Source organism: Pelobates fuscus, chromosome 5, assembly GCF_036172605.1.
Source record: "Pelobates fuscus isolate aPelFus1 chromosome 5, aPelFus1.pri, whole genome shotgun sequence".
Classification (NCBI taxonomy): domain Eukaryota; kingdom Metazoa; phylum Chordata; class Amphibia; order Anura; family Pelobatidae; genus Pelobates; species Pelobates fuscus.
In genome coordinates this window covers 203,339,190-203,364,449 of record NC_086321.1, presented here as the reverse complement: position 1 = coordinate 203,364,449, position 25,260 = coordinate 203,339,190, and the positions used below count along the sequence as shown (strand labels likewise).

At 40.5% G+C, this 25,260-nt stretch overlaps 1 protein-coding gene across 1 annotated transcript in view; it reads right to left on the bottom strand.

Annotated features, from left to right (window-relative positions):
- Positions 1-24,614, bottom strand: part of LOC134611270 (nucleotide sugar transporter SLC35D2-like) — a 53,224-nt gene extending 28,610 nt beyond the window's left edge. Inside the window, exons 1-4 of the mRNA XM_063454961.1 lie at positions 24,341-24,614; positions 5,801-5,834; positions 4,206-4,292; positions 81-148 (exon numbers count right to left, since the gene is read on the bottom strand). Of these exons, the coding sequence (XP_063311031.1) occupies positions 81-148; positions 4,206-4,292; positions 5,801-5,834; positions 24,341-24,462 (311 nt within the window). The 5' untranslated portion in view covers positions 24,463-24,614. The remainder of the gene's footprint in view (positions 1-80; positions 149-4,205; positions 4,293-5,800; positions 5,835-24,340) is intronic.
- Positions 24,615-25,260: the final 646 nt, after the last annotated feature.

Genomic DNA, 25,260 nt, shown 5'->3' with positions numbered 1-25,260 from the left:
ATGGCACAGCCCTAAAACTATGTATAACCCAAATGTTATTTTTTTTTTTTTTTAAGAGTCAAGTTATCCTATATTTTTACCTTAGTTTCTGTGTACTTGATAACCCTGTCAAATGATTACCAATGTAGATTAGAGGTAGGGGAAATAACTACAATATAAAGAAAACAAAGTGACAATTAGTAAGACTTAAAATGAGCTTTTATAAACATACATTGCAGATTAATTCTATAATAAACAATATAACGTTTCTGAGAAATAATCAATATTATAGAAACACTACATCACCAACACCACTTAAAGGAACACTCCACACACATAAGCTTTTCTCTCTCTTATGGTAAATGCCAACTTTGATAAAACTTGACAAAAGGCATAGCTATCACAGTCAGGTTTTGTCACTTCTCACAGTGATCTCTAGTGACGGATTAGGGAATGAACTTCTGTCTCACTTACTCCAAGATCATTAAAATTATGGCTCCAGGGTCTCATGAAATTCGTCATTGATATTAGTGTTGCACTTTCGCACATGTTTGAGAGTGTAGCACTGACATGGCCTACTGGCGAATGAAATGCCAGGGACTGAAGATCGAAGATAGGGTGCCAAAGGGGGACAGTACCAGGTAATGATACTTTACCTGCTGCACCCTCAGGCTCCTGAAACTCAAGCAGTGATATTGGGAGTCTTTGCAAGGTGACAGATTCCTTTTAAGTATTGCTAATGTTGTCACTTAATGCATTTACCCATTAATCATCACAGGATTAAGGAATCTGATAGAAATTGAGAAAAAAAGAAATGGAAACTGGGCTGGGTTTTAAAAAGTAAAGCTGTGTGTCAGAACTCTGAAGCTCGTCCAGCATAAGCTACAATTAGCTTTCTAATGAGCTTTTTTATGTAATTCCTCTGGGAATTCCATGAAGAATAATTTTAAAATGTCACTATCTGTAGGCTGATAAGTGCCAGCGGTGGTGGCCTCCAACCCTGACCATGTGGCCCTGTACCTATTAGGACCAGAGGACTGGGCATTCTTTGAACAACAATATTGGGGTAACAGGCTCAGGAGCCACCTACGACAATTGTTATAATATGCTTCACCTCACCTATCACCATATATATCCAATTCATCCCTCACCACATACTGGGTAGAGTAAGTGGGGAGGTCTTTTGCCAGGTCTCCCTGGTTAGTAATGGGATCAATTTTCTTAAATAACGTTCATGTTTTACTTCTATTCTAGCACCCTAGAAGAGAACAGCAAATTGCACGGCTCTCTGCTATGCACTAAAAATGTTAATATCACTGGCATTTTTTGTCTTGTACTGTATTATGCCTGGCCCTACTAGGTGTACTCCATTCCTTAAAAATATACCTTTTTAAAATCTGTAACATAGCAATGCCATATAGAAATTTGCTGTTGATATCATGTTTTTTTGTTTGTTTTTCTGCTTTGTTACACCATCTAGCAAAGCAAGCAGCCTTTTAGCATTATATCAAAAGAAATCCGTGAATACAGGTGCATAACGTAAGTTAATTGAGTGATCAGAAGTGACTTAAATTATGTGCAAAAAGTGTATGAATTGCAGTGAATTTTTCTTAACGGCAATCAAAGTGGAGTGCTAGAGTAGTGTATTTAGTACATCTATTGTATACATATCTGCCATATTGAATTTTAGATATTGCACCATTATTGTTTTTCTTCTATTTATTGTTGAAAGCACTCAAGGAAATACATTAGTGTCAAAAAAATCGGAATCAAAATCGGAATCAAAATCGGAACCAATTACATGTAGGCTCTGACATGTCTGAGTGCAGGAAACCTTAGATTTTCATCGCACATTTATAAAGTTATATTGCACTATTTTGTGTTTTCTATTATTTCATTTTTTTGTGTCCAATGGAATATTGCCACCCTCTAAAAATAAAGGTGAATTCCTGTTATACACTATCAGAGTATATCACTGAAGTGAGAATTCATTGTGGATTTAAAGTGAATTTTAGATTTAAGGACAAAATAGCTGAACTGGTAAAATTTCAGTTATGCTTTCAGTTTGACTACTTCAATTACAATTCACTTTGAATTCACTTTTAATTCTCACTTTAGTGAATAACCCTGTGTATATTATCCAGCTTCCCACTTTGATTGCAGTGAAGAAAAAACTTTTTTTTCCACTGCAATTTATACACTCAACACACATTTTTTTTAGCATTAATCTTGTACAAAATCATTATGCATGGCCAATATTATAATAAAGAAACAAAATACCGTATATACTCGAGTATAAGCCGAGTTTTTCAGCACATTTTTTTCTGCTGAAAAAACCCTACTCGGCTTATACTCGAGTCAATAGTCTGTATTATGGCAATTTTCATTGCCATAATACAGACTGGGGGCTGCAGAGATGTTACTTACCTCTCCTGCAGCTCCTGTCAGCTCTCTCCTCCTCCGCGCCGTCCGTTCAGCACCTCGGTCAGCTCCCAGTGTAAATCTCGCAAGAGCCGCGGCTCTCGCGAGACTTACAGTGTGAGCTGACAGAGGGAGCTGACCGGACGGCGCGGAGGAGGAGAGAGCTGACAGGAGCTGCAGGAAAGGTAAGTAACATCTCTGCAGCCCCCACAGCCCCCCCCCCCACTGAACTACCAACCCCACTGGACCACCAGGGAAGGATCCCCCCTCCCTGGCCAGCTAGCAAGCAGGGAGGGGGAACGAAACAAATATAAATTAATAATAAAATAATAATAAAAAAAAAAAAATAACATTACAAATAATAAATAATAATAAAAAAATATGAAAATAATTAAAAAAAAATAATAAGTAAATAAAAAAAATAATGAAAAAAAATATTAAAATAATGTAAAAAAAAATAATAAAATTGCCCACCCCCCAAGGCTCTGCAACACACACATACACACACACACACACACATACACACACACACTGCACTCATACACACTGCACTCATACACACACACACACACTGCATTCATGCACACACTGCACTCCTACACACACTGCACTCATACACACACTGCACTCATACACACACACACACTGCATTCATACACACACACACACACTGCATTCATACACACTGCACTCATACACACTGCACTCATACACACACTGCATTCATACACACTGCACTCATACACACACTGCATTCATACACACACTGCATTCATACACACACTGCATTCATACACACTGCATTCATACACACTGCATTCATACACACACTGCACTCATACACACACACTGCATTCATACACACACACTGCACTCATACACACACACTGCACTCATACACACACACTGCACTCATACACACACTGCACTCATACACACGCTGCACTCATACACACGCTGCACTCATATACACACGCTGCACTCATATACACACACTGCACTCATACACACACTGCACTCATACACACACTGCATTCATACACACACACACTGCACTCATACACACACACTGCATTCATACACACGCTGCACTCATACACACACGCTGCACTCATATACACACACTGCATTCATACACACACACTGCATTCATACACACACACTGCATTCATTATATACACACACTGGAAATAAATATTCAATTAATATAATTTTTTTAGGATCTAATTTTATTTAGAAATTTACCAGTAGCTGCTGCATTTCCCACCCTAGTCTTATACTCGAGTCAATAAGTTTTCCCAGTTTTTTTGGGTAAAATTAGGGGCCTCGGCTTATATTCGGGTCGGCTTATACTCGAGTATATACGGTAGATAATATTTGAATTTTATTTCTTTTTATACTTTTGACAAGATTCAAACCAGGGAATTGGCATCTTATTTTCTTTTCTTTTAAGCAGATTGGAAAAAAAGGAGAGAAAAGTGGTACTTAAAATAAGATGAATTATTTGTAAAAATAATTTGGAGAATTTATATATAAACTGTACAACAAACTAAATAATATCCAAGAGGTATCAGGAATTTTAATAAAGGACAGTTAGGTCAAACTAAATGTTATGGTTCAGACCCAATGCTGCAAAACACATACCTGCCATTTTTCGTTTTACAGACACGCTCTAATTGCACTAGTACAGGTAAGTAGATCTACTATTTGACAATATGGTTGTTTTTAATAAAAACAAGCAATCGTATTCACTGTAATGCAATGACAACACAAATTGTAAAACAAACAAACAAACCATGACATACCTTTTTTGGAATCTGCCTGTCAAAATCAGGAAAAGTAATGATACTGTATAGTTTCCCTATGTACAATACTAAGATCGTAATCCCCATCTAGAAAAAAAACAACACACAATTTTTAGGGAGGAATGCAAAATTAGAGAACTATTGTGGGAAAAAAAACGTGTATGAAACAATGTATAAAGCAAATGACGCAAAGAACAGGTGAAAAAGCTCAGTAATGTATGCAATTGGTGTAACATTATTTTAATTTCAGAAGCATTAAGAAGAAACAACAAAGGCAGGAAAATACCTATTTTTCCCTTGTCACAATTGCTTCTAGAAAACAACCTATAACCTCGGAAATTCTATTTTTGAACATTAATTATGTTAATGCTCACATTTAGAAAGGAAAAAAATGAGTATATACGTGTTTAATTCTGATGTTGGGATGACTGGTTATAATCAATGTCATCATAAACCTCAAAGCCAGCTATAAACAGCCAACCATACACTAAGATAATCAGGGTTAGTTAATAAACGTGAATTACTAGGAATTAAAAGTGAAATTTCAATAGTATAGAACAAAATGGCTGAATCAGAAAAATGTTTTTGGTTTGGCTATTTTGGCCTAAAATGTGGAATTCATTTAAAATTCCCAACAATTGTCTCTTTATTGAGAAAAAAAAAAAAAAAACACAGGTACGGAAAGCGAGGGATAGGAAAAAAAGGGAGAGGGATAGAAAATAGGGAGCAGGAATGAAGTTAATCATGGCCCACCATTATCTCAAGTACCTTATTACTGCAAACAACGGCCTTGATTTAATTATTTTGAACATGCTTTCCATATGATCACAATCTGTTAGCAAAAGTTTTTTTAATTGTTTATCTACAAAAGTCCTCATTAAGGTATTTGGGAAGTGGTGTAGATAAATCATTTGACAATGTTTTCAAATCAATTGTAATCATTTGAAAAGCTAATCCAATAAGAATCAAATGCTGTCTGGTGTTTGTTGTAGAAAGTGTTTTGTCTTTACAAAAACGTTAACATAATGTGGCTTGTATCATGATGGCGTCTTAACAAAAATTGGATATAATCATAGAAGGGGAAAAAAAGATGGTAAGGGGGAATAAGAAATGTATTTTTGGGGGTTGTAAAGGTAAAATAATAAAAATATGCAAAATGTTACATTGTTTATAATAAAGTTTTAAATGGTATGCGGGTAAAGAGGTTGATGACATAGCAAGAACAAAGTCATGTAAATCGTGACATTATGATATGAAGAGTCTGGTGATATAGGAAGTGTAAAAAGTTAAAACATTACAGAGGAAAAACCAAATGGAATCTAAAGGGGAACTATATGTACGAAGTGTAGGGATTAAATTTAGATAATTTTGGGATGTGAGATAATCATAGCTCTGATGTGTTGTTTTGGGGTAGGATAAAAGTGACAACTATACAACTATATAGATGTTACAAAACAAAGTTCAGAATGCTGTAGTAAGCCAAACATTTGTTTTATTATATAAGATTTCAAATGGAAAGATCTTCTAAAAGAGGAGTGCTAGAATATCTTCTAATAGAACACACTTCTATCAATGACAATCTAAATAAGACATACCTGTCCAATTCCAAGACATGTTGATGATGGAAACCTTCACACACAAATAAAAATCAATATTAGACAATTACATTTACAGGTTATTAATTATGCTTTGTATAACATAAAAAAGTAATCAATTCAGTTCTGCAGAATGACATACATTTAGTCTTCAGGAGTATATACTGTATGATGAGAATACCAAAACTAGTCCAAACATATAGAGGACCTCTTTGAATAACACAGTGTCATGCAAACTGTCTATAATTTGGAGTGGTCTGCGATCAGTGCCTAATTGAATGTTAATACATATAACACCCTTCACAATGGAGCTGTCTAACACAGAGCCTGTGTTCAGGCTAACTCAGTTCACCTTAAACAGAAAAAAACTAAAAAGGACTTAACTGAAAATCAATGTACAGTTAGGCCGTGTATTATATCTGAAATTTAAACATGAACACAACCTTAGCCACACAGGCTAGACATGAACAAGCAACATTTTTCCATGTGTTTATGTTCACATTTACACATATTAAGGAGAGTGTCATCTAATCTTCCATTTTCAGTGAGCCTATCTAAAGATTACAGAACTCTTTCACTTTATAAGTAGGTTTTAGGCTTTTTTGACTCTACGGGAAGGCAATTTAAGTTATTTAAGCTAAAATAATGTATTTTCCTACTCCTAAATTGTTTTACCTCCAACTTCAGGCTACCTCCATTTATATACAGCATGTAAGCTCATTTGACCAGGGTCTTCAACCAGCTTTGCTGTCAGTACACTTTGCATGCCCATTCTGCTCTTTAAAAACTACATGTAATATGTATAGGGACACTTAAAGAGAACGCCTATAATTACTCAAGTACAAACCTATGGCTCAAATTCAAAACAAATGTCCCCATCCTTTAAGGGGTAAAATACATATACCAGAGGAGGGCATATTTTATCCTGTCTCTTGCTCTCTCCTGAAGGGTAGCACTCTACTCTCTCTTCCAGCTCTGCTTTACTCCCACCTATATTGATTGCTATTCCCTGTCCTATTGTGTTTTACACCCCACCTCCTATGACTGTAAGCTAATTTGAGCAAAGTCCTCTTCAACCTATCGTTCCTGTAAGTTTTCTTTTAATTGTCCTATTTGTAGCATAATCCCCCCACCTATAATATTGTAAAGCACTACGGAATTTATATAAATGGCAATAATAATAATAATAATAATAATAATCCATATGTGAGAAGATTTTAACAAGTGGAACAAACACCCTTTAAGATGAAATTATCTTATTTTAGCCATTTTATCACAACCATGGATGACTTAACACCAGTCCATTAAAACCTGACTAAACAAACCTGTTCTTAACTTAATGAATGACACAATGAGTTAATTTTCTTGTCCCCAAAGCCACTCTAGCATACCATTTACAATCTAGATAAATTTAAACCATTTCTATGCCACAAAAAAGCTCTCAACTTCAGGACCCAAAAAACACAATATAAATGAAAAATGTTTGAGGATCCATAGGTCCATTTGCAGTTAGATGCCCTATGGTACCCACATTATACAATGGATTTGTTAAGTAGTCCTTACTTTGATCCAAACGTAAGGGCATGAAAGGGACATTATAGGCACTCAGACCACATATTGAAGTGATCTGGGTGCAGTATATCTATTCCCTTATCCCTGCAATGTAAACATTGCAATTTTAGAAAAACTGACATGTTTACATTGCAGGGTTAAGACTGCCTTTAGTGGCTGTCTACCAGAGAGCCACTAGAGTTGCTTATTGCACTTTTACAGGGTTACATCGCCAGGAGAGGGGTGCTGGGAGGCATAGGGACACAATGGTATTAGGAATACAGCTATGTATTCTTTACACTATAGTGTTCCTTTAATATTGAAAAGTTTTTATCACTTATTTACTATTTACAACTGTGGTGCAAATTCTTATTTGGATCCATATATGGTCATTTAGTGAATAATAAATAACAGGATAACTGATAATTAAGCTGAATGTCAGAGCAAAGTACAGAACAGCCCACAGGTATTCAAATTACCTGCTCACTTTCAGCACACAGGTTTTCAAATGATCTGCTCACTTTCAGCACAAGGAGCGAATCAAGGTGATGGAATAGATCTTAGCTCCTTATTGGTTATTAGAGGAGTACAAGCAACTATAATCAGGTTTAATCTGCATTTGGGCTTTTAGCAGATATAGTGAATGTCAGCTGAGGCTGAAGGAACCAAGCTGACGCAACATTTGGCCATTTCCCTTGTTGTAATCTTTGCCTTCAGTGAAGTACGATCAGGATCGTAGGAGTGCCTCATTAACATAAAAATACTTTGGAAGGAAGACTTTGTTTTTACATTTGGTGTTAAATTCATTACATTTGCACTGTCCTGTTTAATTGAGCAAAAATGTACTGTAGTAAGAATGTAGAATGTATCTCATTGTTTATTTTTTTAGTAAAGTAGAGATAGTGCTTTTTTCTGGGCGCACACCCTTTTAAAAATAAATATGCTATTCAAACAAAAATATGTACTGTAGACTTGGCATATATAACAAAGTGGACTTGCAGCTTATTTCTCATAGCAGTTTCCCTGGATTTCAATTCATGTAATAAACATAACAGTATTTTTTTTTTTAGCATAGAATCAATGGTTTTCTTTGACGATTTTAAAGATGCTTGGCATCCTCATGCAAAACGTGAGAACGTTCAATGTCTTTTCACGTTAAACCCAGTGAGAATCCAGTAAGCGCCTCTAGTGGCTGTCTGGAAGAACACATTAATGAAAAGAACACATAGTGACAAGTAATGGACTACTGACTCTGTGAAATGTCAGAAAGCTACAGGGATTTGCAGTATTGTTGGGATATTACTCAAACCAAACTGGGCATCAGACCAAACACAAAACAGTTCTAGTGAATCTTCAATCTAAACAAAAAAGAGCCCTGGCAGCTGTAAATGATTAAAAGCATGAATCCTGAAAGCCAAGATAAACAAGAGCCTACCTTTGTGTATGAAAGATCTCTCGGTTCTGGATGCTAACAGAGTGTGTGTCTAACATTGTGTACTTGTGTATGTGTGATCCTGTGTGTTTCTGACATTGAATATTTGGGTCTGGCAATGTTTGTTTTTTTGTTTTGTCAGGCTTGTGATGCTTTATAGTCAGTATGAGGTTAACTATGCATATTTTTTGTCAATCACTTTTTTAATTGAGACACAATGTGTAAATACAGACTTATATAGCAGTAGCAGCGATGCATAGACATAGAACAACCATATAACAGGTACAAGATAGGTTTGAATGTAGATTATGGTCATACATCGAAAAGCTCAGCACTGAATACTTTAGAGTGCGAAGGGCTCATTTTAGGGTAATTTAAGAGTCACGAGAAACAGGAAGAAGATAACTAAAGGATTTACAAGGTTATATAAGGGTAAGATTGAGAAGTTAGACATGAACGATTATACCCAACTTTTCAATAGCAAACACCAGCTCCCCACAAAATAAAATTCAAGCTGACACTACGTTATGATCAGTAGTGTTGTTGTTGCCTGAGATGAGTGAACTATTATTACAAATTAAGTATGGCACATTATAGAGTGCACCCGAGGGGTCAAGCAACTTTTGTTGGGTTTACCCGATACTCAGGCTTGCTACTGGAGTCCCATATCAAGACTGAGTCCCATCAACTTTTAGTAAACCCCTCCGCTGAACCCAGGCCTTAGTGAGAGCCAGCATATAGTTCCCATTGCTCTGGTTTCATGTGGCACCATAACCTGTATCTCGGATGGCTGTGTTCACAGAGTGGCAGCGTTGGTACATCCTCTGAATGTGTGGAATTTGCTTTGTGGTTATACCCCTCAAGGTCCTCAGTCTGGGAATAAGGTAACGGGTCCTGGGCATCTTAGGGCGCAGACGTGCAATGGATGTCCGTGCATGTTTGTTACGGCACTTAGGTTAGGGCTGCACCAGAATTCCATAAATATTGCATCCAGCCTTGTGAGAGTGGATTCTATCTGCCCTGTGGCATGGTGTGTGGTCTTGCGCCCCCATCTTGGTTCCAGCTGATTCATCCAGCAGGAATGTGTGCTGAGTCGCAGGGCCACCAGGGACTGGTGAGTAGGGTGTGATTGCTGGGGCAGAGATAACCCCCACCGGCAAGGGGGGAGGATGGGAACCCTTGCTATTATTCCAGTAGAACAACCTCCATGCCAGCACCCACAAGTAGGCCGCAATTGCGTGTCGAGTCCAGGCTGCTCATTGTGCATAGGAAAAACTGCAATGCGATGCAGGAGTGGATGCAGAGTATTGCTAGCTTCTAGATGGCTGTGTTTGGTGAGGAAAAAGTCCAGATTTAGGCACCTCAGGAGCTTCTCGCACTGAGCACGCTCTGCATGCGACCACTCAGGTTGGCAGCTAGGCCCCCCTCCCTCAGGCAATGTTTTTATGTGTATTCGGAATAGAGATGAGTACAGGCAAAACATTTATTTATCTTAATTTTGTTCCAGCCTGTTAGTTTTCAGATTTCAATTTGTCCGAAATAAAAAAAATTTTTTGCTTTTGGAAATTCAAAAGCCATTATTCCCGTTATTCCAAAGGACGCAAATTTAGGACAATGTTAAGCAGATAGTTCAAATTTTACTTACCGTAAATTAATAATTCCTTAGAATTAGAGGCAGTGCACAACAACTGGGATTTACTCTAATCTGGATCGGAAAAGAAGGTGACCTAAAGAAAAACCCCTTTACTCTTCCCTGTCTCCTCCTCCCACAGGTATAAGAACACACCAAACCACAGAAACCACAGAAAATAACTGCAAAAATATTTTTAATAAATAGGGTGGGAAATACGTGCACTGCATCTAATCCTAAGGAAAAATAAATTTACGGTAAGTATAATTTGAACTTTTTCCTCCAGATTAGAGGCAGTGCACAACAACTGGGATAAAGAAACAATCTTTAAAGGGCGGGTAAAACCTAATTTTACCATGGCTTGTAATACGTTACGCCCCAAAACAGAATACTCAGAGGCCTGTACATCTAACAGATAATGTTTGGAGAAGGTATGTAGAGGAGACCAAGTTGCTGCATTGCATATCGGGTAAGGAGATGCGGAAGCTCTTAAAGCCCATGAAGTAGCAACAGATCTGGTAGAATGAGCCCACAAATTCAGAGGAGGAGATAACTTGGAATAAATATATGCCAGTACAATAGATTATTTAATCCATCTTGCCCGTGAAGCTTTCAAAGTCATAAGACCCTTGTTTTCCCCTGGAAAAGGATGAGCAACCTGTCAGATTTACAAAATGGATTTGATTTTTCCATGTAGAACTGTAGGCAGCGTATAACATCCAGGCAATGAAATTTACGCTCAGTCGGATTTCATTGGTAATGGCAAAATGTGGGGAGAACAATTTCTTGATTTATATTAGATGAATTAATCACCTTAGCAAGAAAAGAGGGATGAAGTTTCAGGACTACTTTATCCAAATAAAAAACGAGGAACGGTGGAGAAGAGGCCAAAGCCTGAAGTTCCCACAGCCATTTAGCAGAAGTCACTGTTTCAAATTGACAAAATCCTAGGGTTCAAAAGGAGGTTCACACAAAGCGGACAGGACAATGTTTATATCCCAAGGAGGAACCAGTTGCTGGATGGTAGGCAGCAGTCTAGAAACTACTTTTAAAAACCTGGAGATAAGAGCATCTGAAGCCAAGTCTCGAATACTAAAAAAACTAATAGCTGAGAGATGGACTTTAAGGGTAGCAGGACGGAGACCTTTAGCAAACCCTAGTTGAAGGAACTTTAAAATCTGAGGAATAGAGGCAGACAGGGGATAAACACCCATTCCAAAACACAAGTAGAATTTCTTCCATATTCTAGTGTAAACCGTAGAGGTGGAATCTCTCTTAGCAGATAACAGGATATCGATCACTTCAGAACTCAGTCCCCTTGATCTCAGGATCTGGCAGAAACCAGGCTGTTAGTGTTCCAGAATGTTTTCTGACATAGGCAGTTTCCAAAACACATTGTTGGATAAGTTCAACAGGACGGAGAACCAACTTCTTCGAGGCCAGAAGGGGAGAATTGCAATTATCCTTGATCTGTCCCTGATTATCTTTTGAAGAATACGAGGGATGAGGATAACCGGAGAGAATATGTATGTCAGTGGAAAATTCCACTGAATTGATATAGCATCCATGAAGTCGAGAGTGTCTGTTGAACTGTTGGGTGCAATTCTTTTTTACCCTTGAGTCCATGCGATCTATTACTGGATTTCCAAATTTTTTCACAACTTCGTGAAAAATCAGAGTTGAGAGAGACCAATCTCCTTGTTTCCTGCTGAGTGCGTTCGCTAGAACATTCTTTTATCCCTTTATGTGGACTGCAGATATTGACAACAGGCGTAGTTCTGACCAATGCATAATGTTGGTGCATAGTTGTTCCAGAGGAACTGAACGTGTCCCTCCTTGCCTGTTCACATAGGCTACTGCCGTTGAGTTGTCTGATCGTATTTGTGTGTGATGACCTTCCAATATCCTTTGAAAGGGAGAAATGCCATCCAAATGGCTTTTAGCTCTCTGAAAGTCAAAGACTTTCTTAAATCTTGAAGATTCCAAACGCCTTTTGAAACCTTTAGACCCATATGCACACCCCATCCCATACTTGAAGCATCTGTGGTTACGAACACCAATTTTTTAAATTGTAAAGATGGACCCTCCAAAATGAAATTAGATGTCATCCACCAATGGAAGCTTTGGAGAGCCAAGGGGCTTAGGTGCATGGATTGGTCTAAGGAGGCAGCCTTTCGGTTCCAGGAAGTGAGGATGTTCCTCGGTAACGGCCTCATATGTGCTTTGGCCCAGTTTACAGCTGGGAATGCAGCAGTTAATAGACCCAGAAGTCTCATTGCTTCTCTTACAGTGCAACACTTCTTTTTTTGTAAGGTAAGTATAGCTACCCTGAGTTTGTTTATTTTGTCCCCTAGTAGGAAGATCTTCATTCAAACGGAGTCTAGAATGAGTCCCAAAAACTGGATGGAACGTGCTGTAGTTAGTTCTGATTTTTCTTTATGATCCAACCATGATCCAGTAGAGTGATAGAAGCCCTTTTGACGTCCTTTAGCAGTTGCTTTTTTGAAGCTAATCGATCTTGATGATGTCAGCCAATCCAATTGCACATGCATGGTAAAATGCTGTGCTGTAACAATCAGCATCTCATCGTAGAGATGCATTGAACAAATGCATCTCTATGGGGAACATTTAGCGTCTTCATGCAGAGTGTGGAGCTGCTGAATGTACATGCTGCACATTGTGCAACACTGGACTGGGAAGCACTTCCAGTAGCCGTCTAAATGACTGTCACTCGAGGTGTTACTAGGCAGCAGTGTAAACATTGTCTTTTTTCTTAAAAGGAAGTATTTACATTGAAAAGCTTGCAGGGACCGTCTCTAGACACTAGAACCACTACATTAAGCTGTAGTGGTTCTGGTGACTACAGTTCCTTTTAAGAATTGTATTTTTGTCATTGAAAACAAAGCTTTGTTAGTTTAAAAACCAAATAAACAGCTCCCAACATTTTTAGCTGGCTCCTAGATTCAAAGCAAAATTATCAAGCCCTATACTGTAACGAGACTATACCCCTACACGCAGGATCCAGCTAAACAGAAGACAGCACAGAGGAGAGATACGTCTACCGGACCTTAGAATGGCCGGACTCGACGTATATAGGAGAAGTACAGAGTCAGGAACGATCCGAGGTCAAGGGCACAAAGAGACAGCGTAAACGAGGACTAGCCGGGGTCTGGTACACAGGAAACAGCAAGCCGGCAAACAGAACAGACAAGGATAAAGCGAAAACGAAGTCAGAATACAAAGCCAAGGTCAAATACGGAGGAACACAACTGAACATAACAAGCGCTAAAGGGAACTGAAACAGAAACCACGATAGGGCAAGGAACTAAGGGAAAAAGGTAAGTATATGTAGCATCTGAACTAATGTGATTGGCTCCTGTCATATCCACACCCCCAAAAGGTAAGTGTATGGTGTGTGTGGCATGACACGGGCCAATGGGAGCCTTTTGGCAATTTAGGCTCCCACTGTCTCTTTAAGAGCGCGCCCGAGACTCGCGGCGCGCTCTTAGATTCAGGCGGGACACGTGACCGCTTCTCGTGGTCACTGCCCGCCTTCCTGTGTGAGCAGTCGGATGAGCCGCGCGGATCGTGCAGCAGCATGACCGCACGCGGCTTGAAGAGAGGACCGCGGCCGGCCCCTGGAAAAGGTGAGTAACGCTACATATACTATACTAAACACAGCTCAAAGATCAAAATTATTAAAAAGGACTTTTTCTAAAATGGCAATTGTCCCATCAAAACTAATTTTTAAAAAGTAGAGAAAATAAATATTTCCTGCTTCAATCCCTGCACAGAAGTGGGGAAGACCAGAGAGACTAACTGTGGGTTCTCAAATACTGTCTGACCCAAGGTGCATGTACAATGGCTGAAGAATGCGGTCATATTGTAAAGGTACAGTTTTAAATTTTTTTAAAAAATACATCAAAACTTGATCAAAGAATTAGTAAAAATAGTTTTGAGGTGAGCCGTGTGGTGCGACCAAGATGAACGCCGTGCTAAAACCTCCACACTGCCGAGCTGACCTGGAGGGCCTAGGGTGGAGAGACCTCTTCAAAGCTTTGATGCTATATGCCAGAGGTTCTGGGAGCATATTGCCCACAGATCGAACATACTCACCCCTCCTGATATACTGCCAAGCCGGCGAGTGGTTCCAGCTGCCTGCACTACTTCTAGGCTTGGGGCCCACTCTGAGACACCTCCACGCCAGCGTCCTCCTACCCGATGGGTGCTCCCGAAGCCAGCGGACCGGCGGGCCCACGATACCTGCCACCGTGGAAAGGGGGATTCCAAGAATTTAAGGCACGGGCTCCCCCATCGTCCCTGGAGCCGAAGGTTTGTAGAGCAGATGCCCCAGAAGCACTTAGAGCACAGCTCACCCGGTCTGGAGGAAATAAAAGCGGGAAACCCTACTGCTATGGAGCTAGTCTTCCTGCTATCAAAAAACACATACCCTATTCTAATTTCTCGCTTTCATCTTTCAAGTAAATCCATACCCCCTAACAGCTGTGTCCAGTGAAGCAGGATTTCGGTGGGCCAGTTAAAAGGGTGGGCCACTGATGTGAATCACGTAACCAGAACCCCCAAAGGGACAAACATGCCCAAAAAGGGGGCGTGTCTGCACAAAGAATTACATGGTCAGCCTGGCATGAATCCACGTCAGGCAGCCTGCCAATCATGCAGGATGACCAACCAAGGGGATACTGTGCAGACTGCAGACTGAACTTGGCATAAATGCATCTAATGATGTGCTAGTTCTACGCTTTCTAAGAACTGTCCCCGGCACTCGCTGGTCCACTCCTCTCCTAACCGTCTTACTAGCAGGCAGAAGCTCCTGTTATACAGTCTGGGACAGAGAAAAGGTATAACTAGTGAGTGTAGAAGAAAGGGAAATGCCACAGTGTTAAAGAGACTGAAGCAGAAACAGCATTTGCATAGTGTGCAAATAAAGCTTTACCTTAACTAATTTCATTGTCAGCCAGTCCACACCAGTATTGTTCCCTATATTTTTTTTTATTTATTTTTTTTTTTTAAATAGGCCTATTCCACATGGGCCTGTTGCTGCAGCTTCATCAGCCCCTGTTCGTACGTCCCTGATTGTGGGTTTTCAAACACTGTCTGACCCAATGTACATGCATAATGGCTGAAGAATCCGGGCATATTTTAAAGGTACAATTTTTTAATTTTTTTTACATATAGTTCATTTAAAAAAAAAAAAATCCTTTCAAAAGTTGATGAAATAGTTTTGAGGTGAAAGCTGTCCTTTATTATTATTGCTATTTATATAGTGCCAACAGATTCCGTAGTGCTTTACAACATTATGAGAGGGGGGATTTAACTATAAATAGGATAATTACAAGAAAACTTACAAGAAAACTTACAAGAATAATAGGTTGAAGAGGACCCTGCTCAAACGAGCTTAAAGTCTATAGGAGGTGGGGTATAAAACACATTAGGACAGGATGTAGCAATCAAATAATGTGGAAGTGAAGCAGAGCTGGAGGAGAGAGTAGAGTGCTGCCCTTTAGGAGAGAACAAGAGACAAGTATGTAAGGTATAGGTTGCTCTAGGAGGTCATAAGCTTTCCTAAAGAGATTGGATTTAAGGCACTTCTTAAACAATTGACTAGGGGAGAGTCTGATGGCAGTAGGCAGGCTATTCCATAGGAAGGGAGCTGCAAGCAAGAATTCCTGCAAACGTGAGTTGGCCGTACTGGTGCAAGCAGCAGACAGGAGAAGGTTACGGGCAGAGCGGAGAGACCGAGAAGGGGCATACCTATGGATCTGTGAAAAGATATGAGGGGCTAGAATTGTTCAGTGTTTTATAGCTATGGGTTAGCACTTTTAATTGACTCCTATAGAATACAGGAAGCCAATGTAAGGACCGACAGAGGGGCGAGGTGTGAGAGGACCGACTAGAGAGGAAAATCAGTCTGGCGGCAGCATTAATTACAGACTGTAATGGGGCAATACGGCTTTTGGGTAGAATAATTACTTTTGATGTTTCAAAATTGATAGCTACATGATTTGCTATCCATACTTGGGATTCCCATAATTAATGGTTTTCAATTCTTTCTACTCAGCAACCAAAAGAGCAATTTTTTATTTTTTTTTAAATGGTCTTTTTCTTATTTTTTTTTATTAATACCAGATTAGGGACCAATCTACTAAACAGTTTAAAGAGCAAAATTAAGAAAAGCCTTGTTTCTTAATTTTGTTGTTTCAGTGGCTTAGTAGATAAGTCCCTTATTTGCTATTCCTATTAAAAAGAATTGTACCAAAATAATTTGCTATGATTTGTTCCAAAGTCATTTGTTTTTGTCTAATTTCATTTTGGAAGGAATTGGGAAACTCGGAAGCTTCCAAATAGACAAAATCGTCTGAATTTGGAATTGCAAATGCCTATTTTAGAAGAGTGTTTGACAGTTTATATGCATGTATCATATATGGCAAGGAGTTTAAATCTTTAATGGGGTACAAACATTTTTTTAAAGGAGCCCTAAGGTGTCATGTGGCCTCTTTAAAAATAAACACATACATTTTCCATATTAAAGTGTTTTGACATAGCATAATGTCTCAAGTCTTTGCAAATCAATAAAGGAAGCTATATTTTTATTCACAAGTTGTTGAAGTTGCTAAATCATGATAAAAATGTAAAATACTATACGGCTGAATTGTTATAATGAACATGCTTGCAGGATAAGCCTACTAAAGTCTAATGTGGGAAATCAAGAAATACTTCCAAGAAGATTCTTAGTTGAGCAGGTCGTACAGGTCTGTGCCAGTTTATTTAGCCTAATTTCTGTATTAACTTTTAAGGCTTGATTAATGCATTTCAAGATTCTCTTCAAAGCAGAGCTATTGTATCCTGGTAATTGTTTTACCTGAGGCAAATGCCTTGTTAGACTAACACACACATTGTATGTTTTCCATAGAACACTTTAAAAACTGTTTCCACGTCAGTAAGGTTTTATATTGCTGTGGGTGTGGACACTTATAAAACTGTCACATTTACAGGGATTATAAAATATGGCATATACTGCGCCCAAAGGTAATACGTACATACACCTCTGAGAGGGAGAGTTGGTAAGTACCTCGAAGTAATAAAACAGAGAAAAAAATAATAGTGCAATACAGTATATTAAAGTGCAAACATTTGTGCTGGATAGAGCTATATAAGAGCTCTGCTTTGTTCAGCGTGGACGGTATAATCCCCGTCTAAGGATACAGGATGGTAGGGATGGTATTGGTCCTCCAGATGCAAATGTAAATAAAAGAGAGAAGCACTCTGATAGTGTAGTAGGTACTATAAACCAGGGTAATATAATAAAGTATTGTACTTACAATTTGTAGAGCAAGACCTGCTCTAGTAATCACAGCATGGGTGGTACTATCCCCACCTAAGGATATGGTGGCACCAGGTAGTCAACAGGACATAAAATGCAGGTAAAATAATAAAGGATATATGGCTAAGTAGAATAAAATAGACTATTTATTGTATAACTATAACATATAAAAATATAGGTACAAATGTCCAAAAAAGAATGTCCCACTTAACGCGTTTCGCCTCTCCAGAGGCTTTATCAAAAGTGTGACGGGGATTATACCGTCCACGCTGAACAAAGCAGAGCTCTTATATAGCTCTAGCATATGTGAGTGGTTTTCCTACAGTTATCCAGCACAAATTTTTGCACTTTAATATACTGTATTGCACTATTATTTTTTTCTCTGTTTTATTACTTTGAGGTACTTACCAACTCTCCCTCTCAGAGGTGTATGTACGTATTACCTTTGGGCGCAGTATACGCCATATTTTATATTCTCTGTTTCACCAATACACAAGGTTTGGGAATCCTTGTATTGTATACAGCAGCCCTCACTGATCTATCACGTTATAGCGAGCGCCTATATACCTTGTTTTTTCCTACGTTTACAGGGATATTTACTAGAGTGAGAATTAAAAGTCAATGTCAAAAAGTGAAAATAGCTAAACTTAATTTGAAATTCACTTAGAATTTCCACTTTAGTGAATAACTTTAAAGGCATACTATAGTGCAAGGAATAAAAAGCTGTATTCCTGGCAGTATAGTTCCCTCTGCCTCTCCTCCTCTCCCCCCCTCCTGCCGCCCCCAACTGCCCAGGAAATACCTTGTTAGCGTGATGGCAGGTGGTTTGCTGAGTTCCAAGGCGAACGTCATATTCCGTCTCCTGGCATCACTTTGCGGCGATGAACAGAGAGAGCTCACAAATCAGCGCTTCCTCGCCGCCCGCCTTAGAACTCGGCTAGCCGCCCAACTGCCTGCACACCTGCCTTCCTCCCTGCCCAAGCAGCCCGGCCAGCAGCCCCACTGGACCCCAGGTAAAAAATCCACCCAGCTCTCCCAAAGGTAGGTGGATTTAAATGTAAAAATAATCTGTGAGTGTTGGGGGTTGAAATGTGTGTGTCTGTGTGTGGCTGGCTGGCTGGCAGTGTGTGTGTGTGTGTGTGTGTGTGTCTGGCTGTCAGTGTGTGTGTTTGTCTGTCAGTGTGTCTGTATATCTGTCAGTGTGTCTGTATGTCTGTCAGTGTGTCTGTGAGTGATTGAGTGTATGTCTGTCAGTGTATATCTGAGTGATTGTGTGTGTCTGTGAGTGAGTGTTTGTGTCTGTAAGTGAGAGTATGTCTGTCAGTGTGTGTCTGAGTGATTGTGTGTGTCTGTGAGGGCGTCTGTGTGTGTGTGTGTCTGTCTGTGTGTCTGTCTGTGTGTCTGTGAATGTGTGTGTCTGTGAGGGAGCCTGTGTGTGAGTGATTGTGTGTGTCTGCCAATATGTGTCTGAGAGTGAGTGTGTCTGCCAGTGAACGTGTGTGTGTCTGTGTGATTGTGTATGCCTGTCAGTGTGTGTGTGTGTGTGTGTGTGTGTCAGTGAGCGAGTGTGTCTGCGTCATTGAGTGTGTATGGCAGTGATTGTGTTTGTCTGTCAGTGTGTGTCTGTGAGTGAGTCAGTGATTGTGTGTGTCTGTCAGATTGTGTTAAATCAGTGTGTGTGTATGTCAGCGTATCTGAGAGTGTGTTAGTCTTTATTTTTTATTCTTTATTTTTCTTCTGCATATGATGACAACAAGCGTGTAGAGCCACAACAGTGTCTACAAGCATTTTCAAGGCATTTCAGAGTGTGGCAGTTTAATCAGCACATTTTTTGTATAATCATGAAAATAACAAGCTAATAGACATTTCTTATATGGTATAACGTGCTAGGGTAATTATGCCGTTAACAAAACTAGTCGAGCTTTAGGTTATAAACGTGTGGCTTGTATATAGTGCGACATACATGCCCTATATGTATAGTGGTGAGAGTGGCAGGTTGTTAGGCTAGTAACGATAGCTTTATACTATGTACAGTAGGTTAGTTGTTAGGATATATGCCTATATGGCGTATTGCAACAACAGAAAGAGTATTAAACAATATGCTTTGTCGGGGGGCGCAGTGTGCATTAAAATGTCGCTGAAGATTTCGCACCAAACACACATCTTGCTAGAAATATAAACTAGGCTATAAAAAGAGAAGAGTCAGTAGGACAATATCATACAATACACTGAGAGTCCATGCTGTTACGCCGAAACCTTCTCCAGTGCTTGGGAGAGGTAGCTAGGCCTCAGTCCGTAGTCAGCCGATGCCTGCTCTGCTGAGCCGCTGGCATTGTGTGTAGGTCCCTTGGGTCAAGGTTCCCCCTCTTGTGGGTCGTGGAGAGGCCCTCCGCTTGTTGCGCCCGCCGGTTACCTTCCTCGCTGCATCCCGGTCAGCATCGCGACCGGCATCATGGATTCTTGTGTGCGGGGTTGCGCTTTGCTTGTTAGAGATTGCTGGGGCAGTTGAGAGGCACGCGGGTCGGACATGCTGGTGGGGACGCGAGTGCTTACATCCAATGATCTTGGCGCCATTTCCTGCCCTGTTGATCTTCTGCTTCATTCCCGTCGGGGAGCCGCTCCGGTGCCACGGGGGCAATACCCACCTAGGTGGTGCCGGGTTGCTAGGCGGATCCAAGCTGCCACCTCTTTATTGCCAGCTTGAAGGCCTGTCTCCGGGCGTTGAGCTGTGTCCAGAGGCTGGCACAGAGCCGGTCATAGAGCTTGGTGAGTGTGCGCTTTATAGGGGGCTGCGTCTGTGCCGCCATCTTGGTTGGGCCTTGACAGTTCCGTTTGGCTGTTGGCTTTGTCGCTTGGCCAGGTGTTGCTGCATGGTAGTCGTCCCCCGCCGGTCCAGAAGGGGGGAAGCAGGGCTGTAGTGTGTTCACGCTTTTGAGTGCGGCCCGCGCCGGGAGATCGGCCGCTTTCCCCAGACCTTGGGCCCCGCTCTGGTTTAGGCCGCATGGCCGGCGTGGGGTTTTTCGCAGCGTATCGGTGCCGGGCAGGTACCATTCTGTGTCTCTTGTTGGTTTGAGTCGGTCTCCAGACACTGTCAGTGTGTGTGTGTGTGTGTGTGTGTGTCCGTCTGTCAGTGAGTGTCTGCCTGTGTGTGTGTCTGTTGTTGATTGAGTGTATGTATATTAGTGAGTGTATGTCTGTCAGTGAGTGTCTGTGTGTGTGTGTGTGTGTGTGTGTGTCTGTCAGTGAGTGAGTGTATGTCTGCCAGGGAGTGTCTGTGTGTGTGTGTGTGTGTGTGTGTGTGTGTGTGTGTGTGTGTGTGTGTGTGTAAGTCTGTCTGTCTGTCTGTCTGTCAGTGTGTGAGTGTATGTCTGTGAGTGAGTGAGTGTGTGTGTACGTGTGCTTGTCTGTGAGTGAGTGATTGTATGTCTGTCAGTAAGTGTCTTTGTGTGTGTGTGTCTGTCTGTCTGTCAGATTGTGTCAAATCAGTGTGTGTGTGTGTGTGTGTCAGTCAAAGTGTGTATGTTAGTCTTTAACAGGAAGAAGTGTGGCATTGACAGGAAGGGGTGGGGCAAATTTAAATTAGGAGGTTCCGTCATGCCTATGGCATCATAGCTCCAAAATACACCAGTCTGTGTGTGTGTGTGTGTGTGTCTGTGTGTCTGTCAGTGAGTGTCTGCCTGTGTGTGTGTCTGTCAGTGAGTGAGTGTATTATGTCAGTGAGTGTGAGTGTGTGAGTGTTTGACTGTCAGTGTGTGTGTGTCTGTCTGTCAGTGAGTGTCTGCCTAAGTGTGTGTGTGTGTGTGTGTGTGTCTGTCATTGATTGAGTGTATGTATATCAGTGATTGTATGTGTGTGTCTGTCAGTGAGTTTCTGTGTGTCTCTGTCAGTGAGTGAGTGTATATCTGTCAGGGAGTGTCTGTGTGTGTGTGTGTGTGTGTGTGTGTGTGTGTGTGTGTGTGTGTGTGTGTGTGTGTGTGTGTGTGTGTGTGTGTGTGTGTCTGTGTGTGTGTGTCTGTGTGTGTGTGAATGTATGTCTGTCACTGAGTGTGTGTGTATGTGTGTTTGTCTGTGAGTGGGTGATTGTATGTCTGTCAGTAAGTGTCTTTGTGTGTGTGTCTGTGTGTGTCTGTCAGTGAGTGAGTGTATGTCTGTCAGTGAGTGTGTGCGTGTGTGCGTCAGTGAGTGAGTGTATGCGCGTCAGTGAGTGAGTGTCCGTGTGTCTTTCAGTGAGTGTGTGTCTGCCAGTGTGTGTCTGTCAGTGAGTTAGTGATTTTGTGTGTCTGTCTGTCAGATTGTGTCAAATCAGTGTGTGTATGTGTGTCAGTCGAAGTGTGTATGTTAGTCTTTAACAGGAAGAAGTGTGGCATTGACAGGAAGGGGTGGGGCAAATTTAAATTAGGAGGTGCCAGAGTTCCGTCATGCCTATGGCAGCATAGCTCCAAAATACACCAGTGTGTGTGTGTGTGTGTGTGTGTGTGTCTGTCTATCTGTCAGTGAGTGTCTGCCTGTGTGTGTGTGTCTGTCAGTGAGTGAGTGTATTATGTCAGTGAGTGTGAGTGTGTGAGTGTTTGACTGTCAGTGTGTGTGTGTGTGTCTGTCAGTGAGTGTCTGCCTAAGTGTGTGTGTGTGTGTGTGTGTGTGTGTCTGTCTGTCATTGATTGAGTGTATGGATATCAGTGATTGTATGTGTGTGTCTGTCAGTGAGTTTCTGTGTGTGTCTGTCAGTGAGTGAGTGTATATCTGTCAGGGAGTGCCTGTGTGTGTGTGTGTGTGTGTGTGTGTGTGTGTGTGTGTGTGTGTGTGTGTGTGTGTGTGTGTGTGTCTGTGTGTATGTTTGTCAGTGAATGAGTGACTATATGTCTGTCAGTAAGTGTCTGTCATTGAGTGAGTGTATGTCTGTCAGTGAGTGTGTGTGTGTGTGTGTGTGTGTGTGCATCAGTGAGTGTCTGTGTGTCTGTCAGTGAGTGTGTGTCTGTCAGTGTGTGTCTGTCAGTGAGTGAGTGACATGAGGGGGCGGCAAAATGGATCTTTGCCTAGGGTGGCAGAAGTTCTTGCACCGTCCCTAATCTCAATTGCTTTGGGATAGTTGTTTGGAACCAGGCTAATGAAATGTGCCTTTTTTCATCAGGTGGGACGCAAGAAAAGTTTTGGTTCTCATGCTAAAAGTTAAACCCAATGTTGCACAATACAAACCTGCCAAATTACTATCAAATGTACAGATTAAAAAAAGGTTAGATGAAATGTTATGTCACAACAAATTGCATTATTTAGTTCATTAATCCTTCCTGTTATGCCATCAGCAATCAGAGTACTGCAAAACATATACATAATATAAATATTATTTATTTATTTAGCAGTACACGGATAGGCAAACTTTCTCACCATTTGGCTCACAGATCAAATAAGAAGTAAGCAATAGATGGAAAAAAATTGAGCAGCAAAGAAAAAAAAATATCGATATTTAAACATAATAGATATTTATTAAAAATGTAATATATAATTTTTTTTTACTTCTCCTCCTTTTTCCCCTCTATTGGTCATGTTTCACTTTATCAGTTAATGAAATGAACATTTAGTGGCTGTCTCCTAAGCATCAATCATCTTTATTCCCATCAAGCATCTCTTTTTGTGGTGCCATGAACGGTACTCCGAATCACAAAGCAATCAAAACAGCTCATTCATTGTCCGTTTTGTTTAATTTGTAGTTCAGTCTTACAGTGATTTGAAGTTACAGAATTTGGATGACCTGCTGATTGCCAAAAATTCTGATGAATCACAATTCGTTTAAACCTGAATGCACAAGTCTAGCTTTAACCCCTTAAGGACACATGATGTGTGTGACATGTCATGATTCCCTTTTATTCCAGAGGTTTGGTCCTTAAGGGGTTAAAGTTACCGTTACCGTTTCCCTTGATGCACTGTTTAGTGCGTTGTTGTGTAGCTACACACAGACTTTCCCTAACCAGGAAAAGACGTACCAATAAACTACTGCTGTAAAAATGAGCAGTTCTACTCAAGTCATCACTTAGTTAAAGGATGAAACAAGTTGTGACAATTCTCCTCAGTGATGCCAAACCACTGTTATGCATATAATGACTTTGAAATTTGCATCTTATTGGCAGTAACTCCAATTTCACCCATCTTTTATTTTAAGTATTATCTATTTAAAGGGAGTGATAAAGCTACCTATGCATACTTACAGGATAAGTTTCCTTTTACAAAAAGTATGAGGTAGCATCAAGCATTTTTTATCGAGGGGGGGAGTGGAGGGTGAGGATTAGCAGCTTTTCCATTTAAACCTTTAAGTGCAAAATGTGTAAGCGAAGCATTTTGTGTTCACTGTCACTAAATGGGTTAATGGCTATTATTAGCTTGGTAATCCTGTCAATAGTAAACTGCTACTCCGGTTGCGTACTGGTGGTCACTGCTCCCATACATTCCACTGAAAACGGATATACACCTGTATGAGTACTCTTCAGGAGCTTCCAGAGAGCATAGCAACTCTCATTTACTGACCGGATTCCTAGAACCTTATTATAGACCAGATATTCAGTCCCGCATGTGTAAAGTGCATTTTAATCATACCTGTATGTGGTGAGCACGGTCTTGTTGACCAAAACAATGAGGAAGGAGCTGAGTCCATAGAACAGCGCAGAGAGTATTCTAGCCAGGCGGGGGTTCGCAGTCTGTGAGCTGGGAAGAGACATGCTGTGCAGTGAGCGAGTAACGATTCTGGTCGGATTCTTTTCATTCTAAAAAGAACGTCCGGGCACAACACACCCTGAGCACCGTCCTAGCAGCGCCCATGCTGACTACGCCCACATGACAGGTGGCTGAGGGAGGGTACAAGCTGGCCTGGGTGTACTTTATTATTACTACAGTAAGACGCATGCCTATCCCGGAAACTGCAGTGACAGTGCTGAGGAAGAGAAATATGACTACTTCTCTAATTGTTGGGCCGACCCTATATTTTAAATAGCATATATACTATGCATGAAATGTTACCAATACTAATGAGGAAACATTGTCTCAGTGATATCCATAGATATGTTGGCTAATGTGGGGTAATTTTGTATGAAAAGGGGGAAACACACAGTTTGATCTTGAGATTTGTGGAAGTGAGTTATTTAAATAATGTGTCCAATGTAGAGGACCAATCTGTTCATATTATGTAGCGAGAAGTAGTAAGAAAATTCAACCCCAAGCAATGAATTTTTTTTTTAGGTCATATGTCATGTCAGATCTATGGCAGTTGCAACAAAAATGGATTTGTTGACATTTTCATCATTTCAGACATGCTGCTGCTACAGTCTGGGGCTATGAGTAAGCCTTATTTTATGATCGTTTTTTGTTTGTTTGTTTTATTATGTTAATTGGTGTGGCTAGTCTTTTAGGAGAATGAAGCAGTCAGCTATTTTAAGGTTAACATTACTCAGACGGAAACAAAGTTGATGTAAAGTTACTGGGTGATGAATGGAAGCGAAATGGCTATCGGATGTCCAGAT